At 33.6% G+C, this 24,302-nt stretch overlaps 2 protein-coding genes across 2 annotated transcripts; one reads left to right on the top strand and one right to left on the bottom strand.

The window, feature by feature from the left end:
* Window positions 1-29: 29 nt before the first annotated feature.
* Window positions 30-6,441, top strand: LOC132551085 (cilia- and flagella-associated protein 157-like). Its single transcript, XM_060215192.1, has 10 exons — window positions 30-286; window positions 990-1,111; window positions 1,443-1,592; window positions 1,916-2,069; window positions 2,445-2,712; window positions 2,933-3,063; window positions 3,848-3,998; window positions 4,124-4,335; window positions 4,647-4,854; window positions 5,410-6,441. Exons 1-10 carry the CDS (start codon window positions 129-131, stop codon window positions 5,563-5,565), a joined length of 1,710 nt encoding a protein of 569 aa, XP_060071175.1. The 5' UTR covers window positions 30-128; the 3' UTR covers window positions 5,566-6,441.
* Window positions 6,442-10,785: 4,344 nt separating this feature from the next.
* Window positions 10,786-18,272, bottom strand: LOC132551086 (uncharacterized). Its single transcript, XM_060215193.1, has 9 exons — window positions 17,992-18,272; window positions 16,646-16,813; window positions 14,396-14,844; window positions 13,922-14,098; window positions 12,639-12,745; window positions 12,454-12,511; window positions 11,577-11,810; window positions 11,287-11,419; window positions 10,786-10,879 (listed from the first exon to the last, which is right to left on the bottom strand). The coding sequence occupies exons 1-9, from the start codon at window positions 18,270-18,272 to the stop codon at window positions 10,786-10,788; spliced, it is 1,701 nt and encodes a 566-aa protein (XP_060071176.1).
* Window positions 18,273-24,302: the final 6,030 nt, after the last annotated feature.

The following is a 24,302-nucleotide window of genomic DNA, read 5'->3' as shown; positions in this document are numbered from 1 at the left end:
AATAATGTAGTTGTTTCCGTGTTTTCTAGGCCTGTTGACCTATCATATAGGTCTTTGTGAACGCAATCAGATACGCACGTGCATATTTACTCCCGAATAAACCGCATAACAGGGAAACGTAACCGAAGATGCCTCCTAAAAAGAAAAAGAGTGGTAAGAAGGGGAAGAAAAGTGCAAAGAAATCTGGAAGGGGATCGCCATCAAAAACATCCAGTGAACAACTCAATGAATTGTCGAAAGAATACTACCTCATCCAGATCAGGGATCTGGAAAACAGGCTTGCCAGGTATATTGAAAAACATGCATGATTGTCAAAGACTTTTCTACTAATTTCAAATTCGAATGTATGTGTATTATTTGAAATGCCGATTTGCAACATGTGTACACTGTACGTGTATCATAAAATCCTAATGGAAATATATACTTTCTGCTATATTGTCTATCGATATCATGACTGTTACGCTTTATCTTTGTATACAATATATCTTCACTTATGATGATTAACAATGCATTTAAGTACAAGAAAGTATAGACAGCACTGAACCTAAGAAGAACTTCGCGAGGTTGACTGTAGTCCATAGGCATGGGGATCTGAATATCTTTCCGTGGTTTAATTTTTGTCATTGTTGAATAAAAGCAAGTAATGCAGAGAGATGTTAGAACACTTGCAACTTAAATGTAGAACTGTCATTATAACTGACCATTGAAAATAGTTTTACATGTAGTTGTTTTGAATATTTATTCAGACTAAAAGCTAATAGATTCAAGGTTCAAGCTAAATCTGGACCAGACACAAGATATTTTGATAAACAGAAAACTAGTTATCCTTTATGTCTTGTTGATGAATTGTCATTTGCAGAAATAAAATACAAAAAACAAAACACAGGTTATGCTAAATGATTCAATGGAAGGAAATCTGCATGCAGAATCATAGATCAGTTTTCATGAAAATATAGCCAAGGAGTAATGTTGTTTTCCTGATGTTTTAGGTACCAGAAAAAATGTGATGAGCTGGAAGTCAGCCAGGGGGCATTCAAGGATCAGTTTGATCAGATGGCCAGGGACAAGAATGACATTGTATCATTCTGGAAAAGACAAGTTGATCTGAAAAGTAAGAAAATATTGTAATTTAGGATGAAGGTTCTGTGGAACATTTGAGCTGTTGAAGTTACTGTCAGACTAGTCAGAGTTTCCTTTAGCTCTTGCACTAGATATACCTGTCAGTCAAAAATAAATCTAACATTCGGCCAGAGGAAACTTAGTTGACATCAGATTTTTTCCCAGGTTACCAAAGAGTGCAAATTCTTACATATAGGATGGGTACCTTAACACATTTCTACATGTTTTAATTGATTTCATATTGAATTTGGATATGATGTTGTCTTACTGTCTCATTTAGAAAAAAAATCTGCTTCTAACATTAAAAAAACTGAATTTTGTAGCTGATGAGAATGCCGACCTGCAGGAACAGTTGATTGGTCTTCAGCAGACAAGGGAACAAGAAAAGGAACAGGCCAATGCTACAATCCAGCAACTCCGACAGGAGTTCCAGGAAACTAAGGACCAGCTCACCTCAGACAACATGATCCTTGGTAAATCTACAATTTCTTTACACCAGATTAACCCCAGATTTTTTGTAACCTAATCATTTTTACAGATAAATATATATTTTATTATTTGAATTCATTAACCTTACCTGTAATAATAGGCATTTTTATTAGTAATTTTTTACAATCCAGATTATTTTCTGCACTGTGTACATCATATGCAAATTGATAATTCAATTCTTGAGGTTGTATCAACACAGAATAAATCCACTACTGTATTGTTTGTGTCTGGCACAAAATATATTTTGGTATAGAGTCTTATGTCCATGTTACTGTTTAGTAAGTCTGGTTACATTGCTGTATGACAGGTGGTAAACTGGCCTCACTGGAAGAGTTCAAGGTACAGAAGGAGGACCTGATGGCTAAGTTTGCTGCCATGGAAGAGGACCTCAAACAGAAGGATGAGGACCACAAAAAGATGATCTATGACCTGGAGAAGAAAGCTGTCATAGACAAGGACAGGTGAGTGACAACTGATAAACACAGCACAAAGCTGATCAAAAGTTAACTTTCCTTAAATACTAGCTATCACAAACTGTTAATCCTTCTCAGGGTATTACATGTTTTCTGTACAATGATGTTAACTTTTACTGATTTTTTTAAAGTAATCTATTTGAAGAATCATTACAAGCAATTTGAACAAAACACTTTAGTTCTCATAACTGATATTTTGATTTTCATGTCCTCAAATATTTTTTTAATGAAAAATTCTGATAAACTGACTCCATTATAATTGCCAACATTTCTTTATTGCAAAAACCTATTTCATTACTTCAATAATAGGCTATTTCACAAAACTGATTTTGACTGGATGTCTCATTTTCTTCTGTATTTCAGACTTAAGAAGGAGATGGTTTCTCGAGTCAACACAGTAGCAGCAGAGTTCCGTAAAGTCTCCAATAAACAGATGGCAGAGACAACCAAACGCACAATAAGAGAAAATGTGTCTATCATGGCACAACTTGTGCAGAAGTCTGACAAAACCATGGAGCTGATCCAGGAAAACGATGACCTTCGGGCCAAGGAGAAGAAGCAGAAACAACACATAGAAATGTTAGAAGTGACAGAAAAGGAGTTGGCAAAGAAAAACCACAGCAACCAAAAGGTAAGGAGATGTCGTTAGGGACAACATCAGTTCTTAAAGAATTACCATAATTGTACTGTCCATAGGATTTGTATGTTATTCTCTATTACAATCATATTGTGGGTCCACCATTTTATAATTGTTAAAAGTTGATAATAGGCAAAACATAGTGTCGGCTGTACTACATGTTAGTATGTTTATGTGTATTTTTCACCACGTTAGCCACTGCATTTATTTGTAGGTGATACGGATGCTGACAGAGAAGTGCCGTGCCCAGGAGGCAATGGTAGGAGAGTTAGAAATGAGGGAACAGGAGTACCAGGAGGTGGAGGCTGAACATGAACTGCTGCAGCAACAGCTCCAGTCACAGAGGTGAGAAGGCATAGATAAAGCTACATATTATGTGCATCATAGGGAACACTTATACCGTGACAGAAGCAGGTCTTAAGACAACAGCAGGAGGGGTACAATCATCTAAGGCTATATGCATAAAACTGTTTATTTTTGACATGCATAAAATTCATCCTAAAATACATTATAAAAACTGATATTTCTACTTTAAAATTCAAACTTTAGCACTTCTTATCATTCGCAAAAGGGTGAAACAGGTAAAAGTTAAACTTGGGTGAAAATTTCACCATATACAGTATACCTCACAGAAACAGGTTGTAGTGACAACCTCAAAGAAATTACATACTGACCAAACATATCATGTAGTGACATTTATGAGACTACTTATAGAGGTCTCAAAGTGAAAGTAGAGGTGACATAATGATATAATGATACAAATGTCATGTGTTTCAGGGAAACAAATGATGTTATAATGGATTGAAAGCACTACTATAAACATTGTAATTTAGGAGCCAGCAAAATCAAATTGATCAGTTAATTCATTGTAAAAGTTTCTGGTCATCTAGAGGCAAAAGTAGGACATGATTACTGTATGAATCACCCAAGTTAAACTCCTGATGCAGTCTATTGTCCTGTTTTATGTTATACAGGATATCACTTAGTCATGTTGAATGTGATCCATTCATTAGAACCAAAAAATTGAACTCTGCTTGTAAATTATGGTGAACCATTGGCTTGGGGAACATTGCCGTCTTAAGGTACAATATGCAGTAAGAGGATGTAAAACATCACATTTTATTTGCAGAGAAGACATACAAAAATTGGCAAAGGAAAATGAGACCTATGATGATGACCTAAAGGAAATGAAGGAAAAACATAGAGTAGAAAAACGAAACCGAGAAAAACTTGACAAAGTCTTATTTGATGCTGCCAGTGCTCTTCGTCTAGCTCTTGGGGTATGTATCTTAAAAATATGTATCTCCTAGTGTGTATCATACAGATTTATAATGTAGCATATCTAATAGTTACACATTTCCTCCAGTTTTTACTTTGATATACTTAATACTTCCTGCCCTGACAGAAATACGAGGATGAAGAGGAACTACCAGAGTATGGGGCAGGACTCAATGACATCGAGAGAAGAGACAACATGTTGGAGAATCTTCTAGTCCTGCTCAATAGTGCTGCAGCAGTAGGGGTGGGTCCCGAGCCTGGAGCACTTGGCAAACATCAGAAAGTACGACAACGCAGCGCCAGCGAAATGCCTGGTAGCAAACAGGGTATCAAACGAGGGTAAGATTGTCATCTCAATGATGAATTATTTATATGCGTTTGTTATGCTTGTAGCATGTCACTAAATCTCTTTCAAATTTAAATTGAAGTTTAGCAACTACTGTATAACGATATATATTGGAGGTTTATTAATGTAACTCATCTGATGAAATGTACTCCTCACTGAATATTTAAATGTTTAGAACACTTCAGAGAGCATAAAGTCCATCATATACATGTTTATCTATTATGGGTTTATAACATTCATTTTTATAACCTAGATATTTTAAAAGTGTATCAAAGATATTCAACTTGACACTGTTTCCTTGCAGGATGTTGCCAATGTCCCCAATAGCTAAAAGCTCCCAAGGAACATTACCACATTACCAGCTCGGTGATCTTGGCCTGATACCTCGACCAAAAAATGCCATCCCCACAAGTCTTGATAAGATGCGCGTCCTGTCTGCCACAACAAGATTAGGAGGACTACGTAAGGTGCTTACCCGGTCTGTGGGAATACAGACAGTCAGTGCTCCAAAGGTATGTGACTTTGGTAACTAATATAACCATGTCAGTGTTAGGAATACTATTTTGACTGTCAGAAATATCGCTTTTATTGGTGACGTATTTCAACATTGTTCGTATTAACAAATATTATTACTTGAATTTAGTGTAAATGTACCAGATATGTCAGTAATATGCCTATGTCTCGAAATAAACCAAACAATGACAATTGCTGTTCAGAGGAATAGTGATTTTAGTTTTCCATTAATAAGCCCTCCTACTAACTTTAAGTCAGGTTATATGTTGGCTCCCTACCTTGGCTTTTAACAGGATAAACATAGCACCTTCATTGAAATTAAAGAAAAAAAGACTATCATATCAAGATCAGTTACACTTTGAACTTTTTAGAAATCAAAATCAGAAAATTCAGAATAGATTTTATTTTGGTGGACATATAATACCACTGTTACACTGATACAGTCAAATCTGTCCTGTCCTATTTCTTCCTGTTGCAAGCTTAACCCTTTGTAATGTTTTTTAATATACTTTGTATAATGACTTTTCTGACCTTATTTTTCCAATTCCTTGCAGGCTCTTTTCTATGCTGACCAGCTCCTTAGTAGAGCTCCAGCACATACTCAGAATGCCGTTCTACACGAAAAGTCACGTCAAGATCTCCGTTCTCCTGGAATTCCTCTTGGCCCCATCAGTCCTGCTAAAACTATGATGGTGGGCAAGGTGCACTGAGCACTATTGTCTCCTCACATCCTTTTCTTATCACAACTGGCATGCTAGTCAAAGCCTGGCTTCCTAAAGAAATCTTATGGGACTAGCGGAATATCTATACATTTCGGAATATCAGTAAAAAAAATCCCTCTTTCCGTTAACAGTACAGGGTTTGTGATAATAAGGTACAATACATATAAAACATAGTGTCTGGTAACAGACAGACCCGTATGGATGGAACGCATGTAAATGTTTCATGATCATCAATATCCATGTATCTACGTGTTATGGGTCAAATAAAAAAATTACACTAGCACACCAGCAAACCTATAGCCTGTATAAGTCTAGTTTTGCAGTATTATATTGAGTAGAGGTGCAAACCCATGCAGTCGTGTTTAAAAAATGTCTCCGAAAGTTGACGTTTTTTGTTGTTGTTATGAAGTGTAAATTCTTTAGAGAAAAACCGGTGTGACAGACAAGGATTGTACCAGACCTTGACCCTACACTTGTCCTGGCATCCACAGTCACGCTACAATTAACCTGTGGTTTTATTTTCATTTTTATCAGAATCAACATTTCTTTGATTTTGAATCAATATCAACTGTTTTTAAACCTGAACTGCTATATATTTTTATCCAATGATAGTGGTGTTCAACTGTCTGTTCAAGTGTCACAAGATATTCACATTCCTTTAATAATTTAATATTTTTAAAAAATGTCTTTCATGTTGTCAGTTGTCACTATACCATTTACATTAAGTTACAGTTCTTTCCCACACCAGCGATCAGTAAGGTATACCTGCATTCCCTACAGATGTATACATATATACAGAAGGTATCTAGTTTTAATGGCTATTGAAAACTAATTTTTATTGCGATAATTATGGCTCATCACTTAAAGCTTTTATTGGTTTTCAATACATTTTTCAAATTTTATCTATATTTAGTACTTGTATTTTATCAAAACAATTTTCTTCGCTGAAATCTTAAGACATGGGTAACCTTCATTACATGCATTTGTATGGTTACATATATGACCTATTTTAGTCATTTGGTAGGAATATTTATCAGGCATCTGAAAGAAAGAAATTCAGACCTGTTTACTTAAATATGAGGTTATCCATCTTAGTTCAGTTGGATAGCAATGAATTATCTATCGCAGTGAACAATTTTCAATCCTAGTTGACAGTTTTAGCTGGATGATATTTTATCCCGTCCGAGTTGTCTGGTGTGAACCAGCTAGCACTTGTTTATCCGTCCTACTTTTAAGTGTTATCATGATGATAATGTATGATTTACAACATACACAAGTTATTGTTTCCGTACAGCACATTGTCATTATATACACCATCGTTTACTTTTATATATGTACTTCTTGTTTTCAACAAATAAAACATCAGACTCATTAAGCATATTTGTTATTTTTTGTTTTATTTTACTTTCACTTCACAAAATTTTGCTTGTTAATTAATTGTCCAAAATTCTGTCAAGACATTTTGGTATGGCTTGTCGGTTTACCCATATACATCGTTAACTTTTGTTTGCTTGCAGATCTCCGCATGCTTTCAGCCGATCTCTTTGAATTTTGGTAGGCTTAATCATAACCATGTAAAATGTATTCAAGAACAGTATTTTGATTTTACTGTTTTGGGAAGAGTGATTGCCTATTGTTTTCATAATCTGAATCTTCTCCCGAGAACTGTCTCAGTTTTCATCCAAACCCTTTTAAACTTGGTTGGAATTTATAACTGTGATAACCTGAATGACATTCTGAAACAAAATATGCCTCTTTTGTAGCATTTTAATCCTGTCCAGAAAGTTCTTTTCACAGATTTTAATAGACCTCTTTAAACTTATTCATTAAAAATATATAAATTCTTTTTTCTTCATGGTATTAAAATTTCATTTTTGAAGAGTTATTGCCCTTCATTTAGTTTTTGTCATCTTGTTAGAGATCTTGTTTAATCCTTCATTGAATAAACTAATCATGGAGAAATTAATGACAGTTTGACATGAAATTAAGTTTGCTCACTAGCAATTACATAAGACATTTATTTCATTCCAGATTTTTTTTCTTTTTTAACATTTCGACGCGCTGATGTATTTCCATTTGAAATATATAGGACAACTTACATTGTTCTGTTTCATTTTTTTACACTAACTATGAATGTGGAATAGCAAAATTATCTATTTCAAAAATCTATGCCACCTTCTCATGGAATGCAAGTGGTAAAATATTTTTGACTCCAGACTTTTGACTATTACAAAATGTACCTATATTTGCTGGTTAAGAAATCACAATGGACATTGACAATTGGTTGAATCTTTATCACTCAATTGTTAAAGTCCTTAACATTTTATATAGTTTTAAACATTTGGTGTATGGTTTGCTGCCACCCTCAACAGATTAATGTCTTCAGCTTTGAAACTTCTTTGGAGCCAGGGAACTCAAATATTATATGGAGGAATTAAAGAATTAACTTCATTAATGATATACTGGTACACTGAGAGACTAGTTGTGTCTTATTAATAGTAGCTTCCAAGGTAGGAAAGTTCTTGTATTCTATACTTAGACATGCAGGTGAGTGATGCAGGCCCTTTTTGCATAGCCAGGAAAAGTTTCGATAATTAGTACACCTTAAGGACTTATAATTTTGTTTGGATGTAAAGAAATGAAAACAAAATTGCCATCTCCCAGGAGAGAGAAGTAAATATTTCATATTTATATACTGACAAATTTAGTTATATATGCTTTACATCATAACTAACTGCCATCTATTGCATTTCAGGAACGTGTGTATGCGAGGATGCTGGTTTACGCCTAACTGACAACAGCTTACATCTATCTCACTGACCATTGATATGATTATACCCACACATGCAGCTACCATATATTCCCATCCTGTAATACTTCTCACTGGGCACATACGTACTTATGTCACTGACCTGCACAGTTACATCTTTATATATTTTTTTCTCTCTGGATCGCTTCTGTACATGTCAGCTTTCTTATATACAATGGTACCCCTACATCTAGACCATATAGTAACTTTGAAAATGAATGCAAAAGATAAATTCTTTTCACACAAAACCAAGTACTGCTCTCAATATCATTATCACCTTCCTTTCTATTACGTATCTTACAAGGAAAAGGTATTTCAAAATCATATTTTTATTAATGTCATGTCGTCACTTTCCTGTACTCCTATATGCACTTCTTAATAAACTTATCAACCTAGAAATTTTTATTTTGCCAGTCACAAAGTTCAAAGTCTAAATATTATACTGCAATAAAATAGAAAAAAAAATATGACTTGTATTGTAATGTTTTATTTTAAGAAAACTTTGTAGGTAACATATGTCACAATAACAATGAAATGTGTGTATCATACCTAATCACATACCAATGCAGTACCTAATGGACAATGTACTGATATATCAAATTATGGATAAGATCAATTTGCATGATCAAAATCCTACCCGCTTGGTTGTTTAAGAAATTTAATATACATTGAAATTGAATAATTACATATTCTAGACTTCGGGGTTTAGCTAGGTGTCAATTAGGAAAGTAGTATTTGTAGTATTTTATAACATAAAAAAGTATAAATATGATTTGTGAATATTTTGATAGCAGAACACAATATATATATAATGTAGCAATGTTCCATCTACACTTACCCTGTTGATATGTGAATTAAAATATAAATAGGACAGAATCATTAATGATACATTCCTATGATTTGTAATCACATTAAAACACATAGTTACATACAGATGCATTGATAATTAGCAGACTTATTTGTGTGATCATATAAAACCTCACAGCAGTTGCTTTATATCACACATATATGTTAATATCACGACATGTTTCCCTGTAGCCGATGGTCATAAACTGGCCCATCTCTCGAATATTTAATTTAATATATGATTATTCAATATAATCGGACATAAGTTTGGATTTCTCATATAGGTACACTGTATGTTTCAGTTCTATAGGAAGGGGAGATAAGCTACATTACAGGTAAAAGCCACAAAGTATTTCTGAACATAATTTAGGGATTGGCCGTCAGTCTACAATGGTTATAAAGTTTGTAACTTTTACTGAACAGAAATAGATAGTATGTGCAGGCTTAAGACATGGACTTATTGTCATATAGATATACAGTATATGCAGCTGTAATGTTTTACTTACTACAGACACTTTGATTTATCAGTTCTGTTAATTATTGATAAAGGTTATATATTACAGTACAGGAATGGGTAATTCAACACTAGAATAAGTGCATATGATTATAAATATGAAAAAAATATAAATACATACATTGTATAAAAAAAAATATCTCAATTACCACTTAATTGAGCAGAACACAGTTTGTACCATAGTAAAAAATATATAAATTTTATGAAATAAACATATTATAACAGCATCTTTGTGAGATAAAGGTCATGTAATATAGTGTAATATAGAATAGAAAAAGTGAATAAATTAAATAATATCAATAGAAAAATAAACACACAAACTTCACATGTATTGATGAGATCCAACATTTACAAAAACATCAAGAAATATTACGTCAAATTATTTCATGCCAAAAATATTCTACTGGCATTATAAGTAAAACGAACATCATGAACAAGAGATGTTTACAGTCATGCAATCTTATGGACATCAGTATCCACAAAGGAAGATACGGTGTCAAACTGTCAGAGCAGAGTGTACTCTCTGGATGCAGCAAAACTGTATACATGTATTAGGATGAACGGAATCAGGCATCTCATGCAAAACCTTAGAAGGATTCTGCAGACATGATAATTATGTATCTATCTGGAAAATGGTTGAACTGAGAGAAATTAAAGTACTTTCTTATTTACTTTATTTTACTGTATTATTAAGATAACTTTACTTTTAAGATATGAGGAAAGTTTGGCTGCATCTCATGTATTTGTATTTCAGAAACAAGATAGCCAATTCATGCAAATATGAAAATGTACAATCAAATATTGATACATGTAAACAGAGTTATAAAGATTATTTAAATGTACTGATATTTTTGTAGAAAAACAAAGAAAAAAACAACAAATGATTGGGGTTCAGAACTTGATCTGTCTCGCATCAATCTTGAGCAGCTTTCACATAAACATGATATGGATTTTACTCCCAATCAGAAGAAGTGATGTACAACAACAATTTGTAAGCGATTAAAGGTGGCGAAATGGCCTGAACAGTTATAAGAAATGATCATGAAATAGAACAGCCCCAGCCTTGGTCAACAGTAGCAACATCTGGTGCAATTTCTGGTGGTGGTTCTATAAATTCTGAAGGCATATACAGTCTGAAAGAAAACCAATACATGTAGTAATACAGAATGATTATCAATCTTAAATAAATAGACATTGTAAAGTTTAGCGTTGAATTCTACACCTATCATACATGTATATCGGTTAAAAAATTAGCACCCCGAATATATGTACAACATCAGTGTTATTGACAACTTTCTTTATAAAAATCCCTTAACACAGAATTGAATGATAAATTCAGGTTGGTAAAGGACAATGAGATGCAACAAAATATGGCAAAATGGAACAGACATAGGTACCACTATCTGCCCCCTACCCTCCACACCCAATCCTAACTTAATCAATATGGAAATGTAAGCACAGACAATAGCTCTAAATGCAATGTTGACAATGATAAAATATATGTTTATTGTAAAGTTATGTGTATTTGTTGTTTATATACCTGATGGTATTGAGTATGTGACGGCCGGAGTTTCTGTTCACACTACAGTCAACTTTGTCTGGTATAACAGCCTGACCACTACCCTGGGTGTATATCTGATAGGCAACAGTCTCCACAAAGAACGGTGGCATTGCTACAAACAAAACAAACTAATTAATATTGCCATAGAGGTCCTGGCTGAAACATTGTATAGCACTAATTTTTATTTTTATAATATGAAAGACAGTTTAACTACATGCACCAAATAATTCTTATATTAAATGAATTCTTAGTTGAAAAAAAATGCTTACTCAGATAGTCCAGCCACTTGATGACCCGTTCCATGGTTTTTGGGAAGGATTCAAATGACTTCTCTCCTCGTCTAACTGGGGCAAACAGCCGTGTTTTCAGTTGAAGAGAGGTATAAGGAGGCATCTCTGTCTTAGCTGTTGTCACATAAAACAGACGCAGTACCTTGGCATACCTGGTGCTCAGGTGAGCAGTCTCCATAAAGCCAGAAACATCAGTTTTCACTTGGTACACATCTGTATTTAAAAGAGGACAAGGGATGTAGGTATAAAAATTACTACAGGAAAATGCTTCACTGAGATAAAAGCATCTAAATTCTGTTGTACAAGCATCATTTGCCTTCATTCCAGATTACTGCTGGCCTATCATCATGGCTCTAAATCTCTGAATTGTTCAGAAGAAGTTGTTAAGAATAAATCTTTAAAAACCATGTATTCAAAGAGCTGACTGTCCATTTTAGCAAACTACTGGTCATTATATCGACACTACATATCTAAATATGCCATCCAAAACCTTGCAACCTTTAAAATAGGGATGGATGATTCATTAAAAAAGGTCTTTTATGCCCTGTATTACTGGTTCAAGAGCATGGGGACCTCTTGGTTTTTATGTACAATTGACTACTGTGACCAGGAAAGTCATGCAGTCAAAATAATTGTTTTGACCAACCCTTTCCTCCCGTCATCCCAGCATAAAGTTACTGACTGAATATCAGACAGGACAGCTTTTTGATGTTTTATTTACTTACAAGGAAATAAATTATACTGAACTGATAAAAGTTTGTCACTACAGTTAATATATATACCGCATGATTAGTTTTAGTTTATTTACCCTTCTGAGAGCTGTCATCAATTACAGATATTAAAATGTTATACATACTTGTCTGGTCCAGGTTACACTGTATGTCTACACTCTGCATGTTCACCACACGGATATTCTGAAACACCCAAAAGGTAAATATAAAACCGTTAAATCCAGGTTTTTTTAGTGCAGCTCTGCTTATCAAAATCATTGATTCGAAAGTTGCAGAGTATAAATTCACATATATGCATTATATTGCATACCTTTTGATGTTTGAGCCAAGCTCCCATCTTGTACACTACATTGCTGAAAGGACCAAACTTAATTGTAGCCCCCGACTTCCGCATGTCTGGGAGTTCATCATGATAACCTGCAATACAACAGACAACATTAATTTTAAATAAATGTTAGTTTCTTTGGGTTTTTTTAAAGAAATATTTAAAAAAAATCATATGATAATTAATCCATTACAGATTCTGTCCTGAATTAATCAAAATGTGTTTCTTCTGTAGCAAATGGCAGGAATATATACAGGATGTATTGTATGTGACATATTAGTATATAAGTATCAGATGTTACATGACTATTATAAAACAAGTTTTAGAAATATAGGTGATATATCTAACATGACATTTTTCTTTTTTAGAAGATCAAGTTCATAAATTTGACATGAAATAGAAACCAAGATTATTCTTTAAACTGCCTAATCCCTTCATTCTTTGTGCATTTGGTGCAGTGATATCAGCTCCATAGTTCCTGTTCTGATGTAATCTGTAAGTGAATGACCCACATCCATTGTCTGATCCTGTGATACTACAGGTATATGATACATAAGATCATACACAATATAGGACATGGGATCCTTCATTGAAGAACAGTTCAACCACATGAAAATTTGTTACAGTAATTTAACTATCATCTATAGCACTCAATGCTGTCTCATGCTTAATATATTCATTTTGCTCAGAAGTTATTTACAATTGAACCTTTACAGATGATATACTAGAGAAGACATTCAAGAGAGGTAAGCATGCGAGTCTGTGGGTTTTTTTTTTTTTTGGAAACTCCACTCAGGTTAGCAACAATTTTTGTTTCAGTTATATTTTGATGTAGCTACTACTATGTGCATTATTGCATCTACTTAGTATTGGTATATCATTGCAATTAATTATTATTAATTATAATAATTAATTATGTCATGACAGAAGCAACATGTTGACTTTATCAGTTTTATAAATTAAAAATGTCATCCTTTGGGTGGCCATTTTCATTCACTATTTTCAAGGCATTATTATTAATTCTTGTTGTGAATAGAAACGAATAAATGTTTATTGTACATTCTACTGTACTCAAAACTGGTTTATTTTGGAAGAACACATGTTATTATTTCAAAATACAAGTGTTTTTCTGTCCTGTAGAATTTTGGCAGAGAATTCTCTCTCTATTGTTATAGAGGTAGAATTATTCATGTGCATCCAATGGTCCATAAATAAGTGACATAACTGAGTCAGTAATAACTCTACCTTATTTAATTTGATATACTCACCAATGGTGCAGAATTCCTCTCTTCCTTTGAGATAGAAAATCCTGATAGCAAACACAAAGACAGTGTTCCTACGGCCCACCTCGGCCCAGCTTGTACATTCGGGATCCATCACAATTTGTGGCCTAGACTGCTCAGAGGATGCTCTCAGAGTCAGGTTCTCCACATTCAATATCACACCTTAACAGAACAATGACATCAAAAATATCAGTCTTATCTGCATTGGTCAGAGTTAAAAAGGATATGGTGAACATTTGTATCTGGAGAGTCTATCAATTTGAAAATGATCACAACTTTGGCAAATAAAGGTAAACAAGCTGTGAAATGAACAATATTTAATGAGCATTAATATTTTCACAATGGTGTTCAAATACGGCTGGCTAAAATTTAATGAAATCCTTTGAAAATTAACAATCTTTTGATAATTATGAATATTCAAATTGAATAGAAATTATCTGAAGATAAATGGATGCTAACCTGGTAGAGGTTTGCGTGTGAGTTGTTTGTTTAGTCCTTTAACAGTTGAGGTCATTGTAGAATAGTATGATGCAGACACTCTATGAGTTGGTTCAGAAAGATGAGCAGCAATGTCTTTCCTCTCTGTCTCAGGCTGCTCTGCTGCTTTGTCCTTTTTTGATGGTTCATCATCATTAGAAAACTCAGTCACTGGTGTCTGTTCCTGGTCCACGGTCTTTTCTTCTTTAATATTTTCTTTATTGTTGGTTCCAGGGGGTATAATTGAGTTTACCATTGTTGTTAACATGGCGTGTGCTGAGTTACCTCCCCCTGAGCTGATGGCCTGTGTCTTCTCCCACTTCATTTGTGTACCTTGATCTTCATCCATATAAGGTTCTCCGGGAATGGCTGTTGTATATCCAATCTGGACTACAGGCATGGTGTCAGAAACTCTTGGTACCAACCACAGCCTAAAACATTTAAAGAAGCATATTGATATCAGTAATAACAGTTACATCAAGTCCCATATCAGAATGTAATGATAACTAGTTTGAGCAACCTGAAGGATCATGATGTCCTGTATATCATTGTTTTTATTCAATATTTAAGTGATTGTAAAATTAACCTTCCCACCAATTTTTTTTGGGTAGAGCAGTGGTAATGCACAGATCGCTTTTCATCAAGACGTCCTGGGTTTAATTCCCTTTTCTTTAATTATTTTTTAATCTGAAGGACACTTATAGGATTTTCTGAAAAAATAACAAAAGAGCTAACTCTGACAATATTTTTTAAAAATTTTACTATCCTATTGCTTTCCTTTGAAAAATTGTTTTAGTTCAGTAAATACTACATGTTAGTAAAGTTTCAAAAATGTTTACAGTATTTCTTTCTATGGATAAAATCTTTATTTCTTGTGGAAATTTGAGGCTTTAATGAAATATATGGATTCTAATGTTTAAGAATGAAAGAAATCAATTCAATTTGCATTTAAAGTTTAGTTTTCAAAATCACTGAAAATGACTAGCAATTTTCAAAGCGCTATCATGAAAAAAGAGAACACACAGACATATCATTTTCTTTTTGTGTTTTTTGATATGCCATTAAATCTCTTTTCAAATTATATGTATAAGTATAAAAGTTTAATACTAGAATGTTTTCTCTTCTTAGAGGAGTATAATCCTTAATGGACATGAAAAGGTCAGGGGTCACATGCCTATCCCTGTGGGTTTTCCCCCATGTACTCTGGTTTTCTCCCACATCAAAATCCCCTTAAGCTCTTCCATCAAAGCAAACATTAAGTGTACAGATTACCGGACAGTATAAGTTGAGTAACTTGTTTCACAATTATTGTAAAATCAATCAAATTTACCACCAATTCAATATATTTGAGGGTTCTGTAATCATTCAAATTCTAATCTGATTTTTGCTTAGGTTTCATGAAAAGATAGAATGAAATAGGCTTATCCGTAATTATTTTTATTATTCGAATAATTTGTTTTTGGGATCTTTCACACTTTGTTATTTTTTCAATCTGTTATTTGTTATCTGTTCAATCTATTCAATTTGTTATTTTTCAATATTTATCACACTTACTACCAGATACAATTCATGTGTAATAACTACAGGAGTCTACATTATCAAATTCTGATGATTGTAATAGATTGCACTTACAATCAGCCTAACATGACAACTTGAATATTGACTAACACAGAGAATTAGTAAGAGAACAGAAGTCAATTATCTCAATCCTTGGGATAAGATTTTTAGGTCCGTCACTGGTAAAAGGCATTTTACAGAGATTGAGATTCTGCCTTTGTTCATTTAAGCCAAGAGACAGGTAGCTTATATTACTCTCACGTCTAATTATCAGCAGTTATTTTATATAACGGCACTGACAAGAAATGTCCTAGCTATGTTCATTATACCTTTGACAGTAGCAATGCATCTTCCCTTCAGGACAGTTCATGCAGTTTCATTCATTGTTTGGCTCTACTGTATCTAATTCTAAATTTGTATTTAAAGTTGCTATTCATACACCTTTGTGTCTCCTCACCATCTCACAAACTTCATAAAAATGGATGAAAATTTCCTCTATTAATTTTACTTTCAAGGTATCTACTTTTTGTGATATTCCATCCTTGAAAAAAAGCTAAAACCGAACTCCTCGAAAATAACAACCTGTATACTTAGTGCTATGCTGAATGACTTGTATATCTCTTACAGCAATTATCAAAACTTTTGGAATGTGAGAGAAAATGTTTAACTTGATACCTTAGTCCCATTACATATCTGTTAACTCCATATGAAGATTCTGCATGTAATACTCCTTTAGTGTCAAACTGATCTTCGGCGTTTAGTTTGAAGCTGACAGTTTCACATTTCCAAACAGTGAACTCCTTGTTCATTTTCAACCACTCGTTAGCCTGGTCAACAACAAAGCTGTAACATAAGAAACACAACCCATTATTACTGTTCCATCATTTCATATTACCTGGTAATTAAGGTTTGGGGTTTAAAAAAAAAAAAACATTGCTCTTGTGTAGAGTGAAGAGGAAAGGAACCCATTATCCAACCAACCTAACACAAACTGTGTTGGCTCTACTGCATAAATCCTTTCACATGTGTATTCAAAGATCCATTTATGTTTACCGAACAATTTTTGTATTTACATATATCGAGGTCAAAAGTTCATAGCAATAACCTTGAGCAAGAGGGTTAACACCACATTTTAACTGACTGAAACCAAAAAATTCATATGTAAAACGATTTCACGTAAAAGTTTAAATTTATGAATCTAGAACATATAACATGATTACAATGAACTTTTGTTAATTTTGTAATAGCTCAAAATTTTATAGGTAGCAGCTTGCTGTAAATGTGATGTTAAATAATCACAGACCTTAACAAGAATAAAGAACGGTAATATATAACTGAATTGACTTGTTATAATGTTTATGACTAAAAATTTTATCATGAATAAGAAAGATTGTTAAATTGCTGGTGCAATGGTAATGCACAAGCCTTTCATTGGTTAGTTGGTTGACAGGTTTTCTGTCTCAGTGACTCATCCGGTGTCCGGGTATTTTCTCATTGACAAACGCCAATGATCTGGTGACATGAGAGGGAGTGACCTGCATCCCCTTCAGAGGGGTGGAACTGTCTGCAGAGGTCATAATTTGATTATACTACTTATACTCTAGCCGCTGAAACATGTTCAGAAGCTGAAAGGAAGAGTTGGAGGCCTAACTAGATTTGGCTTGTGTTAGGGTAATTCTGAAGTCATTATAATGCCTGGAAAATAATTGTAAATTCTAATAATACCCCTAGACCCCTGGACTGGTGGGATCTTTAGTGTACACTTGCCTTCAGCTACATATAGATGACTTGGGTTTGATTCTTTGTTTTGATATGAAAGCATATGGAAGTCATCTAGTCACCTGCCTGAGCTCATATACATCATAGACACACACCTTGTGCACTTACATGTAGGCTAACAAGAGGGATTAATTCAATAACAATAACATTTAATTGTTTCATAATTATTGAATATCTAAATGAATAAAATTTTAGATTAAAGTGAAAGTTACAGGTTTTATTCATAAATAGTATCTACCAACCTAAAGCGTGCATAGGTAGGTGCTTCATCTGGTCCTGCAGCTGAACATATAAAATTTGGCATAAAATCCATGTAAGTAAGCATTGGTTTGTGTTCTTGAGTTTTAACAGCCTCCTCCTCCTGAAATGCTTTGTTTTCATTTCCATCATCTTTATGTGCACTCTGTTCCACAGTGATCAGTGCCGGCTCCAAATCTTTTGTAGGTATCTTTTGAGCCACCTGTCCAGGAATCTCTGACTGAGGCATATTTACCAACTCTGTTCCGGTGTTTTCACTAGACATTCTATAAGAAAATGATTGAATATTGAAAAAAAAAAAAAAAAAAAATACATGCTGCAATAATTAACTACCTTAACATTAACCTGAGTAATGGTATTTTGGTTAATATTATCAACAATAACCATATGTCTAATTCATGTAGGCTGTGATCTGAACACAAATTGTCTCCAGTTACGATGTCAGCTTTTATTCACAGAGATATGATTTCTCAAATCTGTGGATAGAAAAGGGATATTTACCAGTAATTATATGAACTAACATCAGTGACTGTTTTATTTTCACAGACTATACCTGCAGAACTTCTGAGGTGTAGTATGTGTTGTTAATACACTGCTAGTTTTAAAACTTTCACAATTAAAACATTATATAGAAAGTTAGACAAGGTTCGTACTCAATCTAAATACATTTTGTTTTATCCTTTTTTTTCTTTATGGTAAATGTAATGTTATTTTCCATTGTATAGATCAAGAGAAATGAAATATTTGGACATATTTTTTGGTTCATTGAAGTAATGGGGCAATTTTTTGCCTACATTTATTTTACCTGAATTCATTTTAAGCTCTATCTAATTTCCATGGTAGCGGATATACATGAATGTGTGTGTTTCAGAATGTATGTTAAATATTGTCAAATGTCTTTAACAAGTATTCATTTCTACTTTGGTACAAATTGGAAAAAAAAAATGTTACTGTTGCAATTCAAATGCACTTACATAATAACTAATAATGTGCATTTGATATATACATCTGTATAAACAATCGAATCTACTACGTTGTACAGGACATGCTTCAAAATTTGGTGAATTTGCATGTATGTACTATTAAGTTATATAAAACCAATACCGGTTATTTAAGTACCTAGCAATAATTTTATTATTTCAAAAGTAAAAAATATGCCATGCTTGTGGATTTCTGTATGAGGCACGTGGGCTTCGTATTGAAAACATATTATGTAATGTTATACTTTTACATACAAACAAATCATGATCAACACGCATCGTCTTAAGTTACACTTCTTAACAAATATATGCTTAGTTTTAGATCTCACAGAAGGAATACAGGATTGGTACTTACTTTATCCTTGTTATGGCGGTGTCTTGGTGAAGAGTGATAGGCTTCGTTTATATGAAGTGAAATCGAAAACATACAAGTAACGGCATGTAGTCACAGGTAATTATACCGGTGAGCAATGTGTTGGGTTTGTTTACGTTGACATCATGATCAAGCGCATTGGAACGCTTGAATCACGTGATGCGGCAGTATTTTTTTTTTAATCTAAAATTTTATCCAAAAATAGCAAAAATAACAATTCCTCATTTTATTTTAAAATGACAGACTGATTTTGTGTGCGTGATTTGTTTAGAATGAGCTTTAAGATTTTAAAATTTCCCAAATTTGTGGTTGTCTCCCTTGTGGATGTTCATACTATCAGAACAATTGCGACGTTCGACGCTCTATGTATGCAGATCTAATGTTTTCACACTAAAGTGATTTATAATCAGTACGTTAACGGCGCCTAGTAGTAAAATCTTTCTCATTTATCATTTCCAGGGACGTATAATGGCAAATGTCACAGAGGGATGTTCCCGTACGTAAATTGAGGGCGTATATAATGATAAGAACATCTACAGTAAATTAACACGATTTAGATTATTTTGGGTTTTTTTCCAACACAAATTAAACGATTTTTGCAGTTGTTTGTCATTCTTTTGCCAAATATGGAGCGTTTTGTGAATTTTTCCCTTTGAACAACAGTTTATGACGGCGTATATAGTTAAGTTAAGTGTATTTCTGGCGCATGACTATTTAAAGTCCTCTATACCAGACTCTAAATATTTATAATACACGGTTACACATATCATCAGAAAATTCGAATTTTTTTTGTCCGGTGCACTTCATTGTTTATGCTGTTAATTATAAACAAGTTCTTGTCCTTGTCAATGGGTGTCCAGGGCGTTTTTAAAGGCATTTACACTTGAGGCCGATGACACATGCTTGGCTAGACTGTTCCAGAATTTTCACTGTTCTTATTGAGAAAGTGTTTTTTCCTTATTTCCGATGTCGCTCGCTTGGGATAAATCTTCTTAGAGTTGCCTCTACCGCTATGTCTGTCCGCAGCGTCCTCCCATAGTAGGACAGCATTGCAGCATTCCTTGTCATATATACCCTGTATCATCTTGTATAATTCGATCATGTCCCTCCTAACTCTCCGGAAGGCTAGTCTTGGAAACTTGATTTTTTTCAATCTTTCGTTGTAGCTTAGATTTTTCATTCCTGGAAGGCATTTTGTCGCTCTGCGTTGTACTCCTTCTATCATATCTATATGTTTATATCTGTATGGGGACCAAACTGGACAGGCATAATCCAGCTTGGAGCGCACGAGACATTTGTTTAGGGAACGAATAATTTTGTGTCCTTAAATTGGAATGTTCTTCTTAGGAGTGCAATCATAGAATTGGCCTTTTTAACTTTTCCATTTATGTGGTCATCGAAAGAGAGGTCCGAATCTATTATTACACCTATATCTTTCTCCTTTGTTACTGTTTCTAGAATTTTTCCTTTTAGATTGTATTTTACCTCGTCATCCTCAGATTTTGCCTTTCCTATTCTCATGTGCTTGTATTTATCTGGGTGCATTTTGAGGAGCCATGTATCGCTCCATTCGCACATAGTGTCGAGGTCTTTCTGAAGATCCTTACATTGGTTATTATTTTCAACTATTAAATATCTTTGTATCATCAGCAAAAAAGAAAAGTATAAGTCCCAGGACTGATCGTTGTGGAATTCCTGACGTAACATCACCCCATTCCGAATCGACTCCGTTTACCGTTACTTTTTGGCTTCTTCCAGTTAAGAAAGAAGATATTCTCAAATTGATTTGTTCGGAAAAAAATATATGATTTTCAGTTTGTTGATAAATCTTTTGTGGGGAACTGTATCAAACGCCTTTTGGTAATCCATACAGATACAATCGATCATTTGACCATTGCCCAACGCTTCAGTCCACTTATCCATTACCTCTACAAGTTAGAGGCAAGTGGATCTTCCCGATAAAAACCCGTATTGCTTTGAAGAAAAGTAGTTATTGGCCTTCATAAATTTCATAATGTGTTCCCTTAAAATAGTTTCCAATACTTTACATAAAACTGAGGTTAGGCTGACTGGTCGGTAATTTCCTGCCATACATTTGTCGCCTTTCTCAAAAATTGCGCTAACTCTAGCTTTTTTCCATTCCTCTGGTAGTGTCCCTGTAGATAATGTTTGGTTTTTTCACCATCAGTTGTTATTTTGACTGAATTTTTGTCCGTTGGGTCCTGGTATAAATCTGCAATTAGTGGTAGACTTTGACTTAATATATTTCCAAATGACTTTAGGATCAGCTTTTGCTTTAGTTGCAATGTTTTTCTCATACTCTTGTCTTAATTTCCGAGTCAGCTTCTTTATCCCAAATTTTATTGTACTGCTTTCGTTTACCTGGGTCCTTAGTTGTCACAGCTTTTCTGGACAAGGAGTGTTTCTTCTTAATTGCGTCTAGTGTTACCTGATCCGCTGGAAAGCTGTGCTTGTTATTTCTTCCTATGATTATTATTTTTGTTGGGATAAATCTTTCTTCTACTAATTTCATTGCATGTTTGAATTGAATCCAATTTTTGTCTATGGTGTTTGACGGTTTTACTGTTTCGCTCCAATTTGCCTTACTTATCATTTTTTTCTACATAATTGGCTTCTTTATAACATATTTTCTGTTTTCGTTGCAAACATACTTCTACATTACATGTTATGTTGAAAAATAGCATGCAATGATTACTTTTCCAAGTTCGCTCTGATAATCTATTGATGAGAGTGAATTTTCATCCTTTGTTATAACAAGATCCAATAGGTTTGGATTGTGCTATCCTCGCCATCTCGTTTGTTGGTTTATATGTTGAAATGTAACATTAATGTTTGTAAGAATTTATATTCATGTGTTTCAGTGCTTTCTCCATTTGTATTCCAGGTCTCCCAGTTTATTCCTGGGTATTTGAAATCTCCCATTATTACAAGTTTTTCGTATCCATTTCCGGCTGCCTCTTCCATCAAGTTCAGCAAAGTCTCATTATTTTCATATGGTGACCTGTATATAAGGCCCAGAAGGATTGATTTAGTTTTGTTTAATTTGTATAAATAAATTTTCCTGAAATTGAGTGTTCATTATAACGTCATCGGTATCCAGTTCCTTACTTACCTTATTTATTCCTCTTCCCTGATCATTTTCCACATTTTTGTGAAAGATTTTGTAGTTTTTATTTCCTTCAATGTTGTTTTCTGGAGCTTTCATGTTGAATTGACGGTTTTTTTTTTTTTTTTTTTTTTTTTGCTTTAACTTCTGTAATTCCTATTATATCTGTATTTTCCTTATTCACGCGTGTACTTTGCTCTGACAATTTGTTTTTTAATTGATCTGCATTTGTATATAGACATTTTAGATCCTTTAAAGACTTTAATTTACGTATATGTAGTTGACGTTACAAATGATCGGCCTGCTTGAGTATGGCACTAATTTTGATTTCGTCCTCTGCATGATGACTTAAAAACCTGTCAAAATGTATCTTTTCTTACTTGTTTTCACTTCATATGAGTTTTATGGAGAAAAAATCCGAGCACTTTTCATAAAGTCTCCATATGAAATGAAAATTGTTCAAGATCTTAAGATATCTTGCATAATATATCAGATATCGTATTTGTATAAAACTTAATTCATATAATATATCACGTGATAAATATCTTATTAAGGAATTATACCAGATGATAGATATTCCAGCGAAATTTATAAAGACAAAAACTGAAATCTTGATTTTTTTAAAAAAATTTTGATATTAACAAAGGTTGCATAAAGATCTTGTTTTTGCCACCAAACAGCCTTCATTAGTTACTGGTGGCTAATAATCATATAATTGACTCATTCATTACTTGCTGTGAATCAGTATTACGATTATAATGTAAAATTAATATCGAAGATTTCCTGATAACCATCCGGTCTTTAAAATAACTACTGTACAACAAGAAATCAAAGCTGCATATGCTGTACGCAGTTTCTAGGGAATCACCCCTCCCTTTTTTTAAAATTTGGAAACAGGTACATTTATATCTATATTATTGTACATGTTTTTTGATGAGGAAAAACTTAAACATTTTGCAGGATGAAAATTTAATGCTGAAGAACGGCACCAAAGCTTGGTATTCCGTATTCAATGCTTCTTATTTCATCACTGCCGACAATGTGTAAATGAAGTATGCAAGATGCAAGCGTATTCATTAATTGCAAATATGTAACAAGTCATTAGTGAGTGTTGTTTTTTGGATTATTGATACTGGAACTTAATTAGACTGGACTTCTATTTGTTCCGAAGGGAGTTCGGAAATAATTCAACGAAAAATATCCTTTCATGCATTTAACTGACATCAAATACACGATCTTCTAAATAACACGAATTACGTGTCTTCTGACATGTCCGTATTTTCGTTGTTTTTTTCAACCCGCGATATGTTTTTTCCACTATTCTTGTTTTTTCTTTCATTTGAATATACTTTCCTCTGGTGATTACAGTTACAAATAGCGCTCTACCGGTACATCGTGCAATATATGGATATCTTTTTAAAGATGACATCTTGTTGGCGATTTCGCGCGAAAAATTAACTTTATTTTCATAACCGATGACATTAAATGCTCGAAAAAGGCTAAGCATTATCGCATAGCAAGTATAAACTGGTATCAGATACACATGTTGGTGATATTTTTCTTTTTAAAAACTATATGAAATTCTCCATAGATTGTGATTGTAAAATTCTTCAACTAACTATACATGCAGTGTCAAAGAAAAAGGAGCGTAGAAAAATATTATATGAAAAGAGATTGGCAAATTATCTTTATCATAACCATCCAGTTCAGGTAATGGCGATATGGAAAGTTCAAGGTTGTTATACATGTAGAAATAAAATATATGTTTATGTTGTTTAAATTTGGAAAGTGAAAATGAAGAGCTAGGCCTCTCTC

This window comes from Ylistrum balloti, unplaced genomic scaffold (genome assembly GCF_031769215.1).
Source record: "Ylistrum balloti isolate Yb309-2 unplaced genomic scaffold, AGI_CSIRO_Ybal_v1 Utg370174, whole genome shotgun sequence".
In the NCBI taxonomy this organism is placed as follows: domain Eukaryota; kingdom Metazoa; phylum Mollusca; class Bivalvia; order Pectinida; family Pectinidae; genus Ylistrum; species Ylistrum balloti.
The sequence above is the reverse complement of the archived record's forward strand: the minus strand, read 5'-3'. Positions and strand labels throughout refer to the sequence as shown.